Here is a 17033-nt window from a genome sequence, read left to right on the forward strand (position 1 = left end):
TTCTGGGAAGGTTTTATTTCACAAATAATTCAGAAATCAAAAGAAAATGGAGGGGGAAAAAAGATATTTTACAATTCTGCATTTAGAAAAAAAATTATAGTTTATAAACAAAACACACGGCCCCTCAAAAAACATGCAAAGGCACACAAAAATTTACAAGAAACTTTTACACATAGGAAGTAAAATACATCATTTTTCATAGAAAAAAAAAAAAAAAAAAAAGCAAAAATTACGAACTGGCCCTAAATATTTTGACTGCACAACCAACCAACTGGAGACTCCTCAATCAGCCGTTGGCTGAACATCTTAAAATAAAGATACTCATGGAGCCAATGGACCTGACAGCACAGCGGCACCTGGGGAAGTGCCGTGCTTTGGTTGTCACACTGGTTGTGTTTTCTGGACATTTGGCTATGCTGGGCCAGATGCTCTGCAATGGCAGTGTCTGCGCTGGCAGTCTTGGTTTGAAAAATAAATTTATCGGAGAAGAACCACCAGGCAGCATCGGCTTTGCCAGGGTTTTAACCAGATGCTTCAGTAAGACTACACCTGGGCGCTTCAAGCCGGCACGTGCTTACTAATCTGCTGAGCTGGGGTCTAAGGAGGAACGGATCTGGTGATATTAAGATGTGCTGCATCTTTAAGCTGCATTGAAATATATTAGGCTGAGAAATGTTTCGGTATCAGAAATAAAATCAGTAAATATTTGGCTAAAAACTGGTACTGTCCCACCTATAATATGAATAGCTAGCACCCATGATTGCAAGTAATTGATACATCATGACTGCCTTGGAGGACCTGTTCACCCCTAATTCTGGTGGAGGTATGTTAAATTAATAGCACCCAGGACCTCAACTAATATTTGTGTAGTAAAGTCACAATTTCTCTTTTGTACAACAAATATAAAAATAAACAGATACAGACTTAAATTAATATCGGTTTCCCAAAATCCAAACCAGTTGGCTGAAGATAAAAATACACAATTGTAACTTGAATGAAGCATTTTAGGATATTTCTGTTGGAATAATAATTCTTCCCTTGCCCCCCTTTCGTCAGGTAGATACATCCCAATCTGTTTGGATTTTTATGTGCCCACAATAATCCCCTGGACTTTTCTGCAAAAGTCCTTACATTTTTTTCCATCGTTTTGCGGCATACGCAATTATCACGGACAGCACGTCAGAGGTGGGATCCTATTAGCATGAAGGCATTATATGTGCTCCTGCAGCCCCCGTGGAGAATACCTGACTGCATCTCTTACTCCTTCCAATTCAATAAATTGCACTGTGACTACCATCTGGCCCGTGATGGTCCTAGCCTCACGCTGCAGTATTTAATGGGCTTGAACCAGGCCACCTATAGCATAATTATTCACCGTGGGCAGACACAGGGAAGCCTTATCTCACTGCCAAGATCTCAAACGCTTCCAACCAGCAGCTTTTCTAAGATATGTTCCAGCTGTTTTGAACACCAATTTACCTAGTAAGTAAAAAAACAGTTCAGATTTCCTATCTAAAGCAAATACTGTACACCTTGGAAGATGATACTATAGAAACAAAGATGATGCGTAGAGTCATTTCTCTCTGTCCCCCCCAAAGGCAGGCTTTCTGTGCAGCACTTTCGGAGATGATGCAAAGCAGCTCCAATTTCATATTTTACAAAAGGTCTCTTTCCGAATTCAGATTTCACAGAATAACAAACTCCAACAGGGAGACCAACTGAATGAGAAATGTAATTTCCTTGCCGATTTCATGGTGTTTACAGAATTAAAGAAATGCTTAATCATATAGACAATTTTGGTTTGTGTTTTGAAACAGCTTGAACGTTTTTATATCTGTCTAAATTAACCAAACATAGCCTGAGCGTAAGAGCAGCTATGAGACATCTGCCAAATAGAGGGAAATATTTTCCCGTTTGTAACACAATATTACAACCAAGTTACTGAGCAGGAGGACTATGCATTTACAAGAACCGAAGAACTTAAAAGTTTGCGTTGCCTTCTTATAACTAATGAAGTGACTGGGTGTCTGTGCATCAAAAGACAGACAGATTAATGTTTAGACCAAATCTAAAAATTCATTTCCAACATAAAGCAGAGAATAATTTCCAACATAAAGCGAAGAAGAACACTCTCCCACCTTAAAGGAGGAGGTCAGGCTAGGCTCTTCTCTTGGCTCTGAAATGCATTTGGGTGCATGTGGAGGCATAAATAACAAAATAGGAAATACCATCATTACAACACCAACGGGTTTTGCAAAACACACCATTCCTGGATATCAGATGCTGACGGGCACCGCACTTACACGGAAAGTGGGGATCTCTTGGTTTCACAAATCGAAGGGGAAAAATTCATCTCGCCCAGTTTATGCCATCACTTTAAAGTCTCACAACTGCACCCACCGCAAAGAGCTGCACAAAGGTGAGGCGAACACGCTTCCTATGGGTGCAACCATTCCTAGCAGAAACAAGATTAACTTTACCTCTACTGAACTACTACAGAGAAAACAACCAGCACTGCTGTATAAAACAATACACTGCATTTAACTGAAATTTTATTTGAAATGGCGTATAGTATAGGATGAGATATGCCAGCACAGGAGCCCCGGTTCACTGACTTCTCATAGGTTGCCAGACCAGCAAAATACCTGTGAATGTTTGACCAGCAAACACTGAACCTGCTGTTTGGATTATCTGGTGGCCTCATTTTCTGCAGTGAGGATCTCTGCCACCGTTTCACACCCTACTCCAGTCCCCAAAACACCTTGATGTCCAGCCAACAAGAACGTCCTCTCCCCAAACACGACACCATCATTGTACAACGTAGCCTGGTGTGATGCCCCAGCAGCCTCACACAGGAGTGCTGGGGCATGCCAACTCGTTGGGAAAACCACCACATTTTCCCTTCTTTTGCACAGAAAACATCAAACATACACAAAAACACTCTATCAAAGCCCAGCGTCTCCCCAGAAGATGCAACTTTTAAAACAGTTTCTCATTTCAAAAGGGTCCAGTGCCTGGACAGTCGCTCACTTCTGATTCTGCTTAGCAGTGCACGTCCTCATGCCCATCGCAGCAGAAGCTTCACACCCTAAAACGCCACCAAGGGCCAGGCCGAGATCCCTACGTCTGCTGTACATTGAGCCACCGCCGTTCTGTGTAGCACACCTCTTGTAAATTGAAAAGTTAGAACAGTTTATCACTGCTGAATGCCCCGAGAGAAACAAAAACACGAAACAGAAAGATACAACGCTGAATGGGTGCGATGAGATGCAAACAGCTGAGTCAGAACCTGGTGTCTTTTTTTTTTTTTTTCCTTTTTTTTTTTCCCTTTTTTTTTTTTCTTTTTTTTTTTTTTTTCCTATTTTAATTCCCTGAAAGAGATTGGCAAGGAGGGTACGGTCAGAGCTGATGCCATCAGAGGAGCTTTCCTGTCTCTAGAGATCAACAGAGTGCTCTCCCAAAGAAACTTGCACCTTCCCTGGGAATTTACTGCTTCACAGCAAAAATTCGGAAAGCGTTTCCATTTGAAGGATTCTTCAAGCTGCAGAAAAAGAAAAAAAAAATAATTCATGAACCAAATGTTGGTGCCACAGGGCCCAAAGTTCAGCTACAGGCAACTTCAAATTTCTTTTGGGTGCACTGCTGTAGCACACTGCCTCTGGGCTGGTGTCGCCTTATCAGGAGCAGGAGAAAGGGACAGGATGAAAAAGAAGAGGCACAAATCCACAAGTTCACCTTTGTTCTATGTTTCCAGTCCAAATCTACAGTGCTAATGCCAACAAAAGGAGTTGGGAAGCAACAGCCTCTCCTACAGTGTAGCTTTTATCCAAGGAACACTGTGCTCCCTTATGCAGAGATTCAGGCGTAAAGAGGAACATGTTTTCCTAAAAAACAGTTGTCAAATAGGTTGGCAGGTTCCCAGGGCCTGTCTGGCCCGTCTCCTGCTGCTGGCAATGGGAGCAGCCAGATCAGCTCGCATTAAATGACAATAAATACAAATATTCATTTTCAACCTGCAGAGCTGTCCCCACCAGCTCCAGTTCTGAGCTGCTGGGGCTGGCTGTGTCCATGGGGGCAAAAGGGGCTGTTTCTGTTACCAGCCCTTATTTCTTCAGCCCTGCTGGGCTGCAGAACCCCAGGAAAGGGGCAAAATGTCATATTCCTGCAAAATAAACATTCCAGAAGGGGCAAAGGCTCAGTAAATTTTAAAGGCAGCCTTTTCCCATACCTGTTTGGGTACGTCTCTTTACCAAAGGTTATTTCCAGTGTCCTCAAGGTTAAGGTTTTCACCTTGATCTTTGAAAAGCTATTTCACTCTCTGGTGAATCTCACAGTATGAAGGTGCTCCTTATTGCTGAGTGTAAATAACACTTTGTAAATCTTCATGCTCATCCCCACTGCGAGAACGTCTTTGGTTTCCCTCACCTCCCAGATCAGCACCAGGCGCTCATATTGCATGTCACTGCTAGCAGTGGGGTTTATTCTTAGCGAGGGCAAAGTTTGCCCGCTGAGTAAGAAGTTGTCTGTTAGTGTAAAAGGTAAGGGAAAGCAAGACAGAGATAGAAGAAAACTCATACGGATAGGAGGTTTGACACTTAAATCCAATCTATCGAATTGCAAATCACAGAACTGCAAAACGCTGGCCCTGGTAGATCTCTACTAAAGCAGCCCGTATTTAATGCCTATAGATTTCCTGTTGTGGTCTTATTTTTGTTTTGTGAGATGCTCTACAGCATCCTGGATTATCCAGTATTAGAATAAAAACTTTTGGATTTCTTGTGGTAATCATAAAAGAGGAACTACATAGAGCAGACAGAGTTAGTAGTGACCAAACTCCCCATAACAGTGGGAAATGCTACATTTGCAAAGATAGCCCTGAGAAATTAGTACCATCACGCTGGTATCTGAAAAAAATACATCGTGGACTGAAACAGAAGTTTCAAATTAGAAAGGACTGAATGAGTTATGACTTGATCATTGCCATCATCCGGAGGTGTGGGATTTTGGAAGCACTGATCTACAACTATTCACTGAAAACAGCAAGGTTGGCCCAAGAGAAACTACAAAAAATTTACAAGGGTGACAAATCGACCTTCAAAAACTGTTTGATCATCTCTCAAGAGGTTCATTTACTTATGCTTCTGTCCTGGTTTCAGCTGGAAGAGTTAATATTCTTAACAGCTTCTTTTGAAGAGAATAGAGGCAATTTGTTAACAAATACAAGTGCATCCCACACCCCAGAACTGAATGGAAATCGCAATTATAATCCTCAAAATATGACCTGGCTGAAAGCTGCAAAAATACCCATGCTTATCTTTTAATGTGTTAGACACACACGACAAGATGTATTAATATGGACTCGTACTGTAATAAACCAAGACAAGGCTCAACCATCTTCCCTACCTTTCACACCGATCTGAAAGCGGCTCCTCAGCCGTGGCAGATAAGAGCAGGACAACACGCTCTATTTATTTGGGTCTCAAAATTCACAGTGACGCTGTTAGGTCACATATTTCCAATTCACCAGCCTTTCTAGCTGATGTCTGCGGACTTTGACGCACATCTGAACACACAGCTGAGAATAAGAGGAAACTACAAAGGAAAAACATCCCACCTCTCAGACTGGACTCCATTCTTTAAGGAGCCAACATAATTTTTCTTCTTTTCCACAGGCATCACATCCACAAAACCACCTCTTTCATCTGGAATGACTCCTGCGTGCACTGCAGTTCTGCAGATACTGGAGCTCTGAAAAAAAGGTTAATTATTTTTACTTATAAACTAGAAGTCTATGTTTTACATCTGGAGATTTCCTATCTCTGTAAGCACCAAGAAAAACCAACAATTTAAAAAAAAAAAATATTAAAAACATCCTGAAACAATTTTGTCCCTCTTACGGACAGACTAGGGATAAAAGATGTTGTGGACCAGATCTTGCAGGTATGCCATAAGCCCTGGCTATAAGACGATCCACCACCACCACAGAGGAGAAGCAGCCCTTCCACCATTCCCATCTGTGATGGAGCTGTACCTGGGAGTTTTCCCAGGGCCAAAGCTGAGTGGAGGAAAACCTTCCAGCCAGTGCCTCTTGGGGCTGCACCACAGAAACCGCTGCAGTGAAACTCTTTGCTAGTGACCAGCCACCTCTGCAAAGTTTGTTCACTCCGTTGCTTGAAAAGAAGACACTTTTCCTGAAGGAAGGTGAACGATCTCCTATTATTCAGGACAGTTCACATCCTTCTTTCTAGGAAAAGCAGAAAGACTGCACCCGTTGAGCTGATGTAGCTTTTGGACAGGCATTATCCCGTAAGGCAACACCAAGCACGCAGGGAGATTAACATTTCTGAAAAGACTAAAGATTCTCGATTGCACATCGCGCCGTTACCCTGCTCTCCGAGATGTGCAGAGTCAGAGCTGCTGGAGGAACACAAAACACCAACAACTGATGACTAAGCTCCCAAAGCATCCAGAAAAGACAGCAAAAGCAGAGAAGGCTTAGGCATAGTATAAATTTGGCCATCGAGTGGATTCTAGGGAATTTACATACAGCAAGGTGGAATAACAAAAAGCAAAAACCAGCTTTGCACAGGGACTGGCAGCAGGTGAAAAGCCCAACCCCATAAACTCCCTGATCACTAAAAACTGGAGTACCCCAAAACCAGCGACAAGGGCAAACGTTCCCGCTGCGTACGTACGATAGGGATGGTGCCGTTTCATTCTAGCAGCCATATATGGCAGGTTTGCCTTGCCCCCTATATATTTATCACTTTGGATGGCCTATCTCTTGGCAGCCCTCTGGGTTTGGAGTGCCAGTTTGGTATTTTGCTTCTATATATGGCCAAGGGAGCCAGCGAACACTGCGCTTGGAAGATATGCTGTGAATTCACCCTAGCATGCGGTGGGAAATCTGTAAATCTAAAATAGGCTCGTAAAATTAAACTGTCCTGAATCCATTTGCAACACTCTCCACTGGGAGACATCCTAAACTGTTCTTTTCAAGGCATTCCTGGGTTTTTCCAGGACTTGCTGTTCCGCTGCTTACTAAAAGCTTTGATCAACAGGCTTTTTTACTGCCTCACCCCCACTCTCCTCTAAGCACTCTGTTGGATTACAGCCCTCCTCTGTCCCAGGCCAGGCTTTGCTTTGATGAACTGATTGCAGAGCCTTTAGAAGATGAGACGTTACAAGAATAAGGCCTTCCCCTCAAATTCAGAAGTACGACAGCTGCACAGACAACGCAACCGCTTTCCATGGCACAGCCCCTCGGGATGCTCTGGGAGCGTTTCCTGATGCACTGGGAGGCACACACCATAACATGACAGTACTACAGTGGGGGCCATTAGCAACAGTCGGTGGCTATGAGTTTAATCACTCGTATTTTCCTCATTAGTATGACTAGTTTAATCATTAAATTTGTATCTCCTGAGAGCTGAGCCATCCGACTTGATTTGCTCTGGTGATAAACACCTGCCTCTTTTTGCAGGTGATTTATCCTCCTCCAACCAACTGCCCCACAAGTGTGGATGAAAGACCTTATCTCAAGCGCAGAGAGTTGTTTCTCTCCTAGCTCTGTAGGGCTTCGAGCAGGGGTGGGGATGGGTTTCCCTTGCAGTCTTATGTCACACTAGGAGCCAGGCAGAGTGACAAATGACAAAAGTGTCTCATTAAACTTAAAAGCTCTTTTACAGCCTCGATGAAGAACCTCAGGTGTTCACACAGCTCCAGCATCACCCCAGAAATGGTCCTGTCCTCATTAGTAAGAGGTGAGGGTTTATTTCCTAGACACAATTACGTGCTCAAAGACCTTATTCTTTATTTATTTTCCTCCTCACTTACATGGCAGCGTAAAGAATTTCACTGCAATGTGCTACGAGGGAGAAGAGGCAACAAATTTTCTGTTCCCCAGCCAGTTGCTTCTGGCTCCTAATTTCAGCACTGAGAGGATGCTGGTGATGCTCTCCCTGTGCTGCTTCCATCTGCAAGCCCTGCATGATGGCAGCAAGTCTGTTCTCACCAAAAAGTAATGCCATTCAGTGGAAAGACCTGGGATTTGGTCATCAGCTTTTCCTGTAGCATATTTTCTTGCATTTTGTTCATTTACCCCAAAATTTAATGCTCCTTTATGTCCCTGTTCCATCATCTTACTAATTTCATTACAAACAATTCCCTGCACTGCTTTTTAAAGCAAAGCTTGCCAATATCTCTGTGCTTTAAGCCAAGAGGAGCACCCAGGAGATAATCTTATAAACACACAATCCAAGATAATTTTATAATGATGAGTAAAAAAAAACCCATCAAGAAACAATCAGAATGCATTTAAAGTGGGTAAAAACCCATTAACAAGAAATGGAGATAATGGCTCCTATGCCCCCTGAATAAAAATCAGAATTATCCCACAAAAACTGCCAATTCTTCACATTTCTTTGTTCTTCATGGCAAAACAAACTTCCACATGCCTGGCTGGGATGGTGTAAATGTGAATGCTACCTTGGGCCAGAAGCACAGTGAGTCACATCACTACACGGACTAGCCAAGTATTTTGCCATCACAGCTTGGACCATCGGCTCCTCACCTGCAAAAGCATTTAGCAAATCGGCCTTTTGGAGAAGGTGGTAAAAAGCCAGAGGGCACCTTGCAGGGAGTGCAAACTGGACATGGGCGAAATGCTTCATTTCCTTTTAGATAACGTATTTAAGATGACACAGTTGAAGCAGAAGTTGCCCCAGGGCCATGAAGGTGCCCCCCTAGACATGAAGCCAAAGAGCCCTCCCAGAAGACCAGCACTGGTCTCATGCAGCTGATTGGTCACTTTAATTAATCCTCAGCTGTGGGCTCAGGTTAATTCACAGCATCCCCCCCTGGAGAGCATCCTGCACAGCCCATGCTCCCTGGGAGAAACCTTTTCCCAAATTCTCCTTGCATGGCATGCGTGTTTCACTTGTCAGCTTTCCAGCCTGAGCATTTCTCAGCATCGGTCCCTCTTTGTACTGATCCACTTTTGTATTAATCCAAAAATCCCCTTTGCAGCATGTTTCACAGCCACCTCAAACTTTTTTTTCCCCAGCTGGTTTCACCTGCTTTGCTACCAATCTCGCCCTCTCGTAAAAAACTAAATGCTTTCCTTATTACACTCGCATCACCCTATTAGTACAGTTGTCCAGAAAAAGGTTAACCAAACCCTCTAGGAAGCGGCCAAATATTTTTATTTTTTTCTATTTTATTTTCCTCCCAAATGGCAGTACATGCCCTGGTTTATGAAACAATACCCAGGGGGTACAGGAGGAAATGGATTCATTGCAGGACACTAATCCTTTTGCGTCAGTACAAATCAGGAAACAACACCAGCCCGGGATGCTGGTCCTCACCTAATTCCCTTGTAATTGCAGGCCCCGTTCGGGGGTAACCTGAAGAAAATTTGTGCTCAGTAAAAGAGAGAAAACTATTTCCCATTTCCTGCGGGTCGGAGCACGCACGGAGGCAGGTACCGCGGGGCGGCAGCTGCCCGATGAATTTGCAGGTCTAGGCTAACCTGTTTGTGCAACTCTGCGTTTAGAAAACATTAGTCTCAAGTGAAATAAAAAATAGGGTGGCGGTTGTTTTTTTTTTTAAATTGCTTTCAAAATTACTCGTCCCAAATGATTGTACCATTTCTGCAGGATGTTTTTTCTCAGGAGTCTGCAAAGCTCCACGGTGAGCTCAAGCTGGGGGCCCTACAGTTTGCCGGCTGCTTCCCCCAGGCCTCCAAAAAGCACGTTCCTACAGGCTACTCGCCTGCCAGGGAGCTGGCATTTCTAAACTCAACCTCTGATGGAAAAAAAAAAAATATGAAAAAAGTGAGGGGAAAAAAAAAAAAAAAAGAAAAAAAGAGAAGGGAAAATAAAAAAGCACCCGCAAATGGAAAAACATTGAAACCCAGTTTTTAGAGGCCTAATATTAAGAGATTTCAAAAAAAATGACTCTTTGCCTAGTTTTAGCATCAAGTCTCTGCTCATCCCCATGAGCAGGGTTTAGAAAAACAAACCAATAAACCCAGCTTGCATGCTTTCTTTCCACTGCTCTGCACTCTGTCCTGCCCGCTCAAAAACGCTGTTCAGCTCCCAGAAAGAGGAGGGCAGGGGAGGGGGGAGAAGGTCTATTTTTGCCAACTGTATAGTGTGACAGCGTGTAATGAAAGCCCTTGGTGCTCATCTGTAGATCCCAAAACACTTTGCAGAGGTGGCCGAGCGCTACCGCGGTTTCACAGGCATCGCCCGTGTGGCACGGAGTGGTTGAGTGACCTGACCAAGTCCCCACGAGTAAGTCGGTGCCGGAGGGTGGAAGGGCTCCCCAAGCCCATTGGCCCCAGCCTGGTGGGGTAACTGCTGGTGCTGCTTCTTCCTTCATCTCCATCTACCCATCCCCACGTGGCAGTGACCACGGAGAGTCTGATTCTCTTCCCTCAACGGCGGTGTATGACCCCCGCCCTGTGACACAGATGTCACGACACGCAGGGTCACCGGGGGAAGGAGCGTACTCACATCTGCATAAACGTTTGTGCCAAACACCGGGGCCCAGTACGACGGCTCGTCTTTACAGTGGGCTGGACAATAAATCCTAGAAAACAATTTATTCATATTTATTCTCTATATCAAGGCTCAACAGGAAAGCAAGCTGCATTCTTGGGAGATTTCAAGTGCCTGCATCTGGTCTGCAGGTGGCAACAGCGAATTTAATTATTTGTTCCCCTCAGATGACTTTTGGTAGTTACTGCAGAACTGTAAATAGAGGCGTTCAGACCAGGAAAAGAGGGATTGGTCTTTTATGACATTTTCAAAGGGGAGGACCTGTATTTCTGCACAGCGCTGTGCACATAAGTATTTGCACATGGTTGCGGCCCCCTGCCCTGCCACGACTTACACCTGCACGACAAACTTCTTCCATGTTTTAAGGTGGAAAGGAAAACCACATCCAAAAAGCAGCAAGTGCAGCAGAACAAATTCAGAGTGCAAAGTCGCACGCTCATATATATAGGGGTGTGCTGAAATGGGATTGCGTAGCCTGATGTGTCACTGAAGCAGTCTGAGAACATAACATGAATTTTCTCTCACGATGCCAAGAAAAGCACGGTGGCTAAAGGAAACATGCCATTCCCAACCCCCTCCTCCAGTTCATCTGGTAAAATCAGCTCCGTCCCTGCTAGCCCTCAGGTGTAGGGACCTCAGCATCCTCTGTTAAGCTGGCCCTCCTCGGAGCTGAGCAGGTTTAAGGCGAACATAGAATCACTTGGGCTGGAAAAGACCTTTAAGATCATCAAGTCCAACCGTTGACCCAGCGCTGCCAAGCCCACCACTAACCCATGGCCCTGAGCGCCACATCTACACGTTTTTTAAACACTTCCGTGGATGGTGACTCTACCACCTCCCTGGGCAGCCTGTTCCAGTGCTTGGCCACCCTTTCAATGAAGAAATATTTCCCAATGCCCCATCTAAACCTCCCCTGGTGCAACTTGCGGCCGTTTCCTCTTGTCCTGTCGCTTGTCACTTGGGAGAAGAGGCCGACCCCCTGCCCACAGCCCCTGCCGGGTGGCTGCGGAGACACCAGGTCTCTGAGCCTCCTCTCCAGGCTGACCCCCCCAGCTCCCCCAGCCGCTCCCCACAGCACTTGTGCCCCAGACCCTGCCCGGCTCCGGACACGCTCCAGCCCCTCTACGTCCCTCCTGGAGTGAGGGGGCCCAAAACATACATAAATGGGCTTGTGGTACCTTGGGCAATGGGTCACCGGCTTTTTGAACTGGCACAGCTCAGCTACTGTAGCATAGCAATCCAGCGTCTGCGCTGCAGAGATAAAGATGGAGAGGGACATTACTAGACCTACAGCTCAGGCAGCTGCGGAGAACACAAACCACAGTCACGCAACACATCTGGAGACCCCCATGTCCAGCTGAGGGCACAAGGAGGAAAGCTGCTCGCTCCTCTACCCATGGCATGCACCCAGGAGAGGGCTGACCAGCTCTCCGGCAGAAATCCTGCTCCCACACTACAATGTGGCCTTAAAAATGTTACAGCTTGCAGAAGAAAAGTAGCTGATCCCTAAGACGATGGTTTTTTTCAACAGCTCCAGAAGTGGCACCCGAATACCTGACACCTACAGTTTTCCCTGAAAGTAGGTCAAGTGGATCTAATCAAAATGATGATTCTATGTATGAGAAGGAGGAATTATTCAAAGATATTCAGAAAGTGGAAACTGTTGAAAAAGCGGAACTCCACTGTATTTATTTACATGCTCACCACAAATATGATGGCTCGCTGCTAGAAACTGATCTCGTATACATTATGTGTTTCATTATACTATCACACTATTATCTTAGGCACTATTTTTTTCAGGTTTTATATAGTGTTCACACTAGACTGAGGCTTTCATACAAGGATGCCTCAGCTTCCATCACTTTGCTATCAGCAGCCTGTGACACTGCAGCTGATGCCTGGACCCGGCCATGATCCACCACCAGGAGATGCTGCTGGAAACGGCCCATTATCACCTTTTTCTGAACCTTCCTCTTAGATCCCCACAGAAAAATGAGGTGGCTGGCGGTGGAATTGCCCATAGCAGGTGATGGATCACCACTCTAGGGCTTAGCTGTGGTACTGAACCATTTGATATGACCCCTTGAAATGAAAGAGCGCTGTAAGGAACGATGCTTTTCAAGTACCCCATTAGCAGCCAGAGTTTCTTCTCAACTTTTAAAACTTACTTGTGACTTTGGAAACCATGAATGCATTTGAAGGCTTATTTTTCCTGCAAAATAAGCAAACGAAAACATCTATTAAAAAAATAAGCTTACTTGAATCATTATGTCTACAAATGAGTAACAAAGATGACCAAACATCTACTTATATTTAAAGCAAATACAAAAAACTTTTTCATGAAGGTAGTACCTGAAAGACTCCACACCGTTCCTGGTAGACTTCACAAAAGCTGGTGTCCTCCCCTTCCTTGTGATATCAACCAGTCCTCCTTTATTGTCCAGGATGCCGTAATGAATTGCAGCTCGACATATGCTTGATGACTGACAAGAGCACAAATGCAAATAGTATGTGAAATAAATCTCATTCACAGAGCCACGCTGACCGACCGCTGTGCGAAAAATGAAGAAGAAATGAAACCACCACCGAAGTGCCAAATGGAAAAGAAGCTGAGTACACTCCTTTGGAATCTGGTTGTTAAATCTTACTCTTCCAACACAGCCTTATTCTTTTTTTATTATCATTATTATTGTTATTTTAAGCGCTGCCTCACTGAATGGCAAGCTTTTTTTTAAATAACAAAACCATACATTTAGATACAATTTAGAAGAAAAGCAGCATTGGAAATTAATGACCGGTATGAAATATTTCCAGTTCTCAACAAAATATTCAAACCCAAAATATTTCTGCTGAAACCGCTTGGAGGAGGTGGCTGTCTGCAGTCACAGAAGTTGCAGGGCAAAGATGTACCATGGGCGATGCAGTTACGCACCACCAGTGAGAACGGGGAGGGCAAACATGCTTTTCAATGAAAACCCTTTTATTTTCAACTTTTCTTCACCCCAGAAGTAGTTTGATGGGAAAACAGCGTCATGCTTTATTTATAAACGATCTTGCTAATTCAAGATCCAGCAAATCAGCCCGAAATATGATTTGGTTACAACATTTAGCGGTGTTTTTCATCTCGAGTTTCTGTTCAGCATGACAGCTGCCCACACTACAGAAGAGATCTTTGTGAGAGCTGGCTGTTGATCCCCATCCCTCACTTGCCATGGGTTTCATTGCATATTAAGGGCATTCATGAGCAAGTCATGTCTGGAATCACTTTGCCTTTCCAGACTTCTTCCTTTTATCACCAAGACGAGGAAAATAGAGATCATCTTTATTAGTGCTATTTTACACACCACAACTGGGGAATCTGAAAAGCCAAATTACACTAGAATCGTTGGCATTTCCCATTTCTGGTATTACTGCTAACTCCCCACAAATTACATCTATGAGCTATTAAAAGGTACTTACACTTTCATAATAAAATGTTCCAAAGATCTTTGCCTTACTGTACAAGCAGCCAGCTGGGCACAAATACCTAGTAAAGATATATATCTTTGAGGGTGGCAAAAAAACAATTCAAGAAAAACAGACTTTGACTCTATTTCATTTAATAGTCATTCCATCCATTTCACGTAACTCTTCCATTTAAAAACAAGATTGCAAAATAGCTACTTTTTGAAACAGTTTCTCCACCCCTCCTTAAAAGCCTGACCAATATTTAGATTCTGTGGATTTGGTTTTTCTCCAAGTGATAAACTGTCCCATTCTTTGCAGAAACCTTAACCAGAAGTTCTTGACTGGCTGGGAGGGGACAAGCCATGAATTATTGGTCTGGCTTGGCCAGTGGCGGAGTGCTTAAAAAGGGCTCAAAAATTACTCTGCCAAAATGTATTAAATTATTTTGGACCCCTGAAACTGTGGGTCATCATGGCTGAATGAAATAAACTGAGTCACCTTATTTCTAGGCTTGGCTGAAGACTTTGTATTAAGAGAAATTAAGGCTGGTTTGTTGTTTTTTTTTTTTTTTTAAAAAAAAAAAAAAAAAAAAAAGAGACCTGTCTAGGTAGTCACAAAAAATACATAGTATAGCCTATCTCATATTTGCAAGTAGTGCATCATTTTTAGGCCACTTTTTCCTGCAGACCTCCAAGAGGTATCAGTAAAATGCTACCTGTTGCATGTTGAGCCTCTGCATTTGTCTCTCATCTTGGTTTCACAGGTAATGACTTGTGCTGGGGAGAAAACAATAAAATAAATCAATAGTTGTAAAAGGAAAGAGACTGCCACAGTCTGCTTTCGGGCTATGGAGATGTGCAACCACCATGCATCTTTCCTGGAGGTCTTTGGTGCAGCAAGATTAAAATTTTATCTGAGCCCAGCCCAGCCCAGCCTGGAGCGGTTTGTGCCTCTTTAGCCCTTCACCTGCGACAGGTGTCTTTGGAAATATTAGCAAGGAAGAAAGATCTGACAGCTGAAGGCTTTGATTTACAGCCTGAGGTCTGCAGCCAGAGCTCTCATTCTCCATTTAATTACAGACTCTCAAGATGCTGGTAGATAAAGTTGAAAAGGATGCGTTGGCTTGCCTCGCCTTGTTGTCACAGTAAGTCTCTTTTAATTAGCAGCAGTTAGAAAACGGAGGAAGTACTTCCAGCTCCACAAATAACTTCAGAAATCTTCCCAAGCAAGAAATAAAAAGGAAATGAACTACCCCCCCCCCCAAAAGCCGCGAAGGGGGTAACTGTTGAGGGCCGAGTATTTTAAATGGGAAATACATTGATTGCTGATGGGGGACCTTTGATTCATTGATACTTCCTTGAGATGGTTTAAAAGGTCAAATAACTATTGCAGTCTGACGTGCAGAAGTGGCTTTCGAAAGCTTCGCTCCCTGCTTCTGCTATAATTAAGTGAATTTTTGCCCAGATTACCTCCCCCTCCCCTCAAACGTCCCCCCAGTTACTTTTTTCCTGAGCCTCCTCAGCGCTTTCCACACCTTTTCCCATGGATGTACTTTAAAACTTATAGGACCTGAGAAAGAAACGAGCTGCCTTACTCATGTAGGAGTCTAGGACGGTTTTCACAGCTTTGCTGGGCTTGCTTTCTGGAGGGTAGAACTGCACCGGTTTTTGCTCCGCGACCTGTGAAATCTCCACTTCGTTGGTCTCGTCCGTCTCAGTGATGATGGGATCTTCGTAACGGTAACCTTGTTAGAAGTGGGGATTAAAAATAATTACAGTGTGTTCGCACTGACGGGGAACTTGGAGAGGTTCATATTTTGAGAGAGGTGATTTAGTTTGACAAGGATTTGCTTTTAAATAGTTGGAAGCTCAAAAATGGCCATTAAATGTAGCACAGGGCTATCACCAGGGCAGGTGCTGGGAGGGGAGGCTGCCCCTCCCCCGCTCCCCTGCACACAAAGTGGCACGTATAGCATCGTACACTAAAGGTTTGAAATGATCCCCACTGATGAGTGCAAGGAAGCGTTGATATTTTTTCTTGTTTCCCATACAGGTCTTTCTGGAGGAAAACACCGATCTGCTGGAGGGCACGCAGAGAGGACTCCAGTATTTGTGAAGGTGGCTGAAACCTTTTCTCCTCCCGCCCGGGTTTGCTTCCCCAACCCACCCCACGAGCAGGGCTTCGGCCAAGCCTCCACCGAAGCTCAGGTCCTGCTACAGCCCGATCCTGGCTTCACCGCCGGCGGTGGGTTTACCCCCGGCTTTACCTCCGCCGGAGAACAAGCTGCCGCCTGCTCTTGCAGCTGGGCAAAGGGATTTGGGAAACGGTGCCGGCAAAACTCATTCCGCTTGTCCGGCCCTACCCAAAACCCCTGCACCGCTCTCATCCTTGGCCACAAGGAATGATGCAAGCAAAGGGGTGATGGATGGTGGCTCCGAGAGGGCTTTCTCCCTCTTGCTGTGCCACCGGGGCATCCCTTCCCCTCTCCCCGCCGCAGCCCACAGGCGCCCTGGGGTCCTCCCCCCAGACCCCGCAGGCTAAAAATGATAAAAGCAATTCTGCAGCAAAGCAAGCCTCTGCTTTGGGCAAGTCTCCAGGGAAGCTGCCTGCTTCTGAGAACCCAGCTCTCTGTGAAGCAGAACACATGGGAGAAGGAAAACACCTTCAGTGCATGGCCCCAGAAAACGCTGCGTGCCGGGGGGAGAGCGCTGCTTCACCGGCCCTTTCAGCGTTCACCAGATTTTTCACTCCATTGACCTCTATTCTGAGAAAACTCCACAGGTCAGGAAAAACCGTCCATGATCCCCTCCTGTCCTCCAAGAGACACAAATTGCTGTGTTCGTTTCGCAGCCATGAAAACCAAGGTGGGGAGAGAGGGAAACGCTCCATCCCTGGCCCCCGAAGGAGCGGGGCAGGCGGCCAAGCTCTGCCCACCCACGTCGCCGCTGGTAAGCGCCGGAGAACATTCCCTTCCCAAACAAACCCCTCGAGGACGGGATCGCTCCTGCCTGCAGCCTGCCAGCA

At 45.0% G+C, this 17033-nt stretch overlaps 1 protein-coding gene across 1 annotated transcript in view; it reads right to left on the bottom strand.

The window, feature by feature from the left end:
- CRISPLD2 (cysteine rich secretory protein LCCL domain containing 2) overlaps positions 1-17033 on the bottom strand; it is a 32312-nt gene continuing 15279 nt past the window's right edge. Inside the window, exons 7-15 of the mRNA XM_080410739.1 lie at positions 15604-15753; positions 14725-14785; positions 14022-14088; positions 12915-13045; positions 12731-12774; positions 11741-11813; positions 10518-10593; positions 5615-5748; positions 1-3541 (exon numbers count right to left, since the gene is read on the bottom strand). Coding sequence (XP_080266865.1) covers positions 3487-3541; positions 5615-5748; positions 10518-10593; positions 11741-11813; positions 12731-12774; positions 12915-13045; positions 14022-14088; positions 14725-14785; positions 15604-15753 — 791 coding nt within the window. The 3' untranslated portion in view covers positions 1-3486. The remainder of the gene's footprint in view (positions 3542-5614; positions 5749-10517; positions 10594-11740; positions 11814-12730; positions 12775-12914; positions 13046-14021; positions 14089-14724; positions 14786-15603; positions 15754-17033) is intronic.

The sequence above is a fragment of the Falco punctatus genome, assembly GCF_963210335.1.
Source record: "Falco punctatus genome assembly, chromosome: 14".
Classification (NCBI taxonomy): Eukaryota; Metazoa; Chordata; class Aves; order Falconiformes; family Falconidae; genus Falco; species Falco punctatus.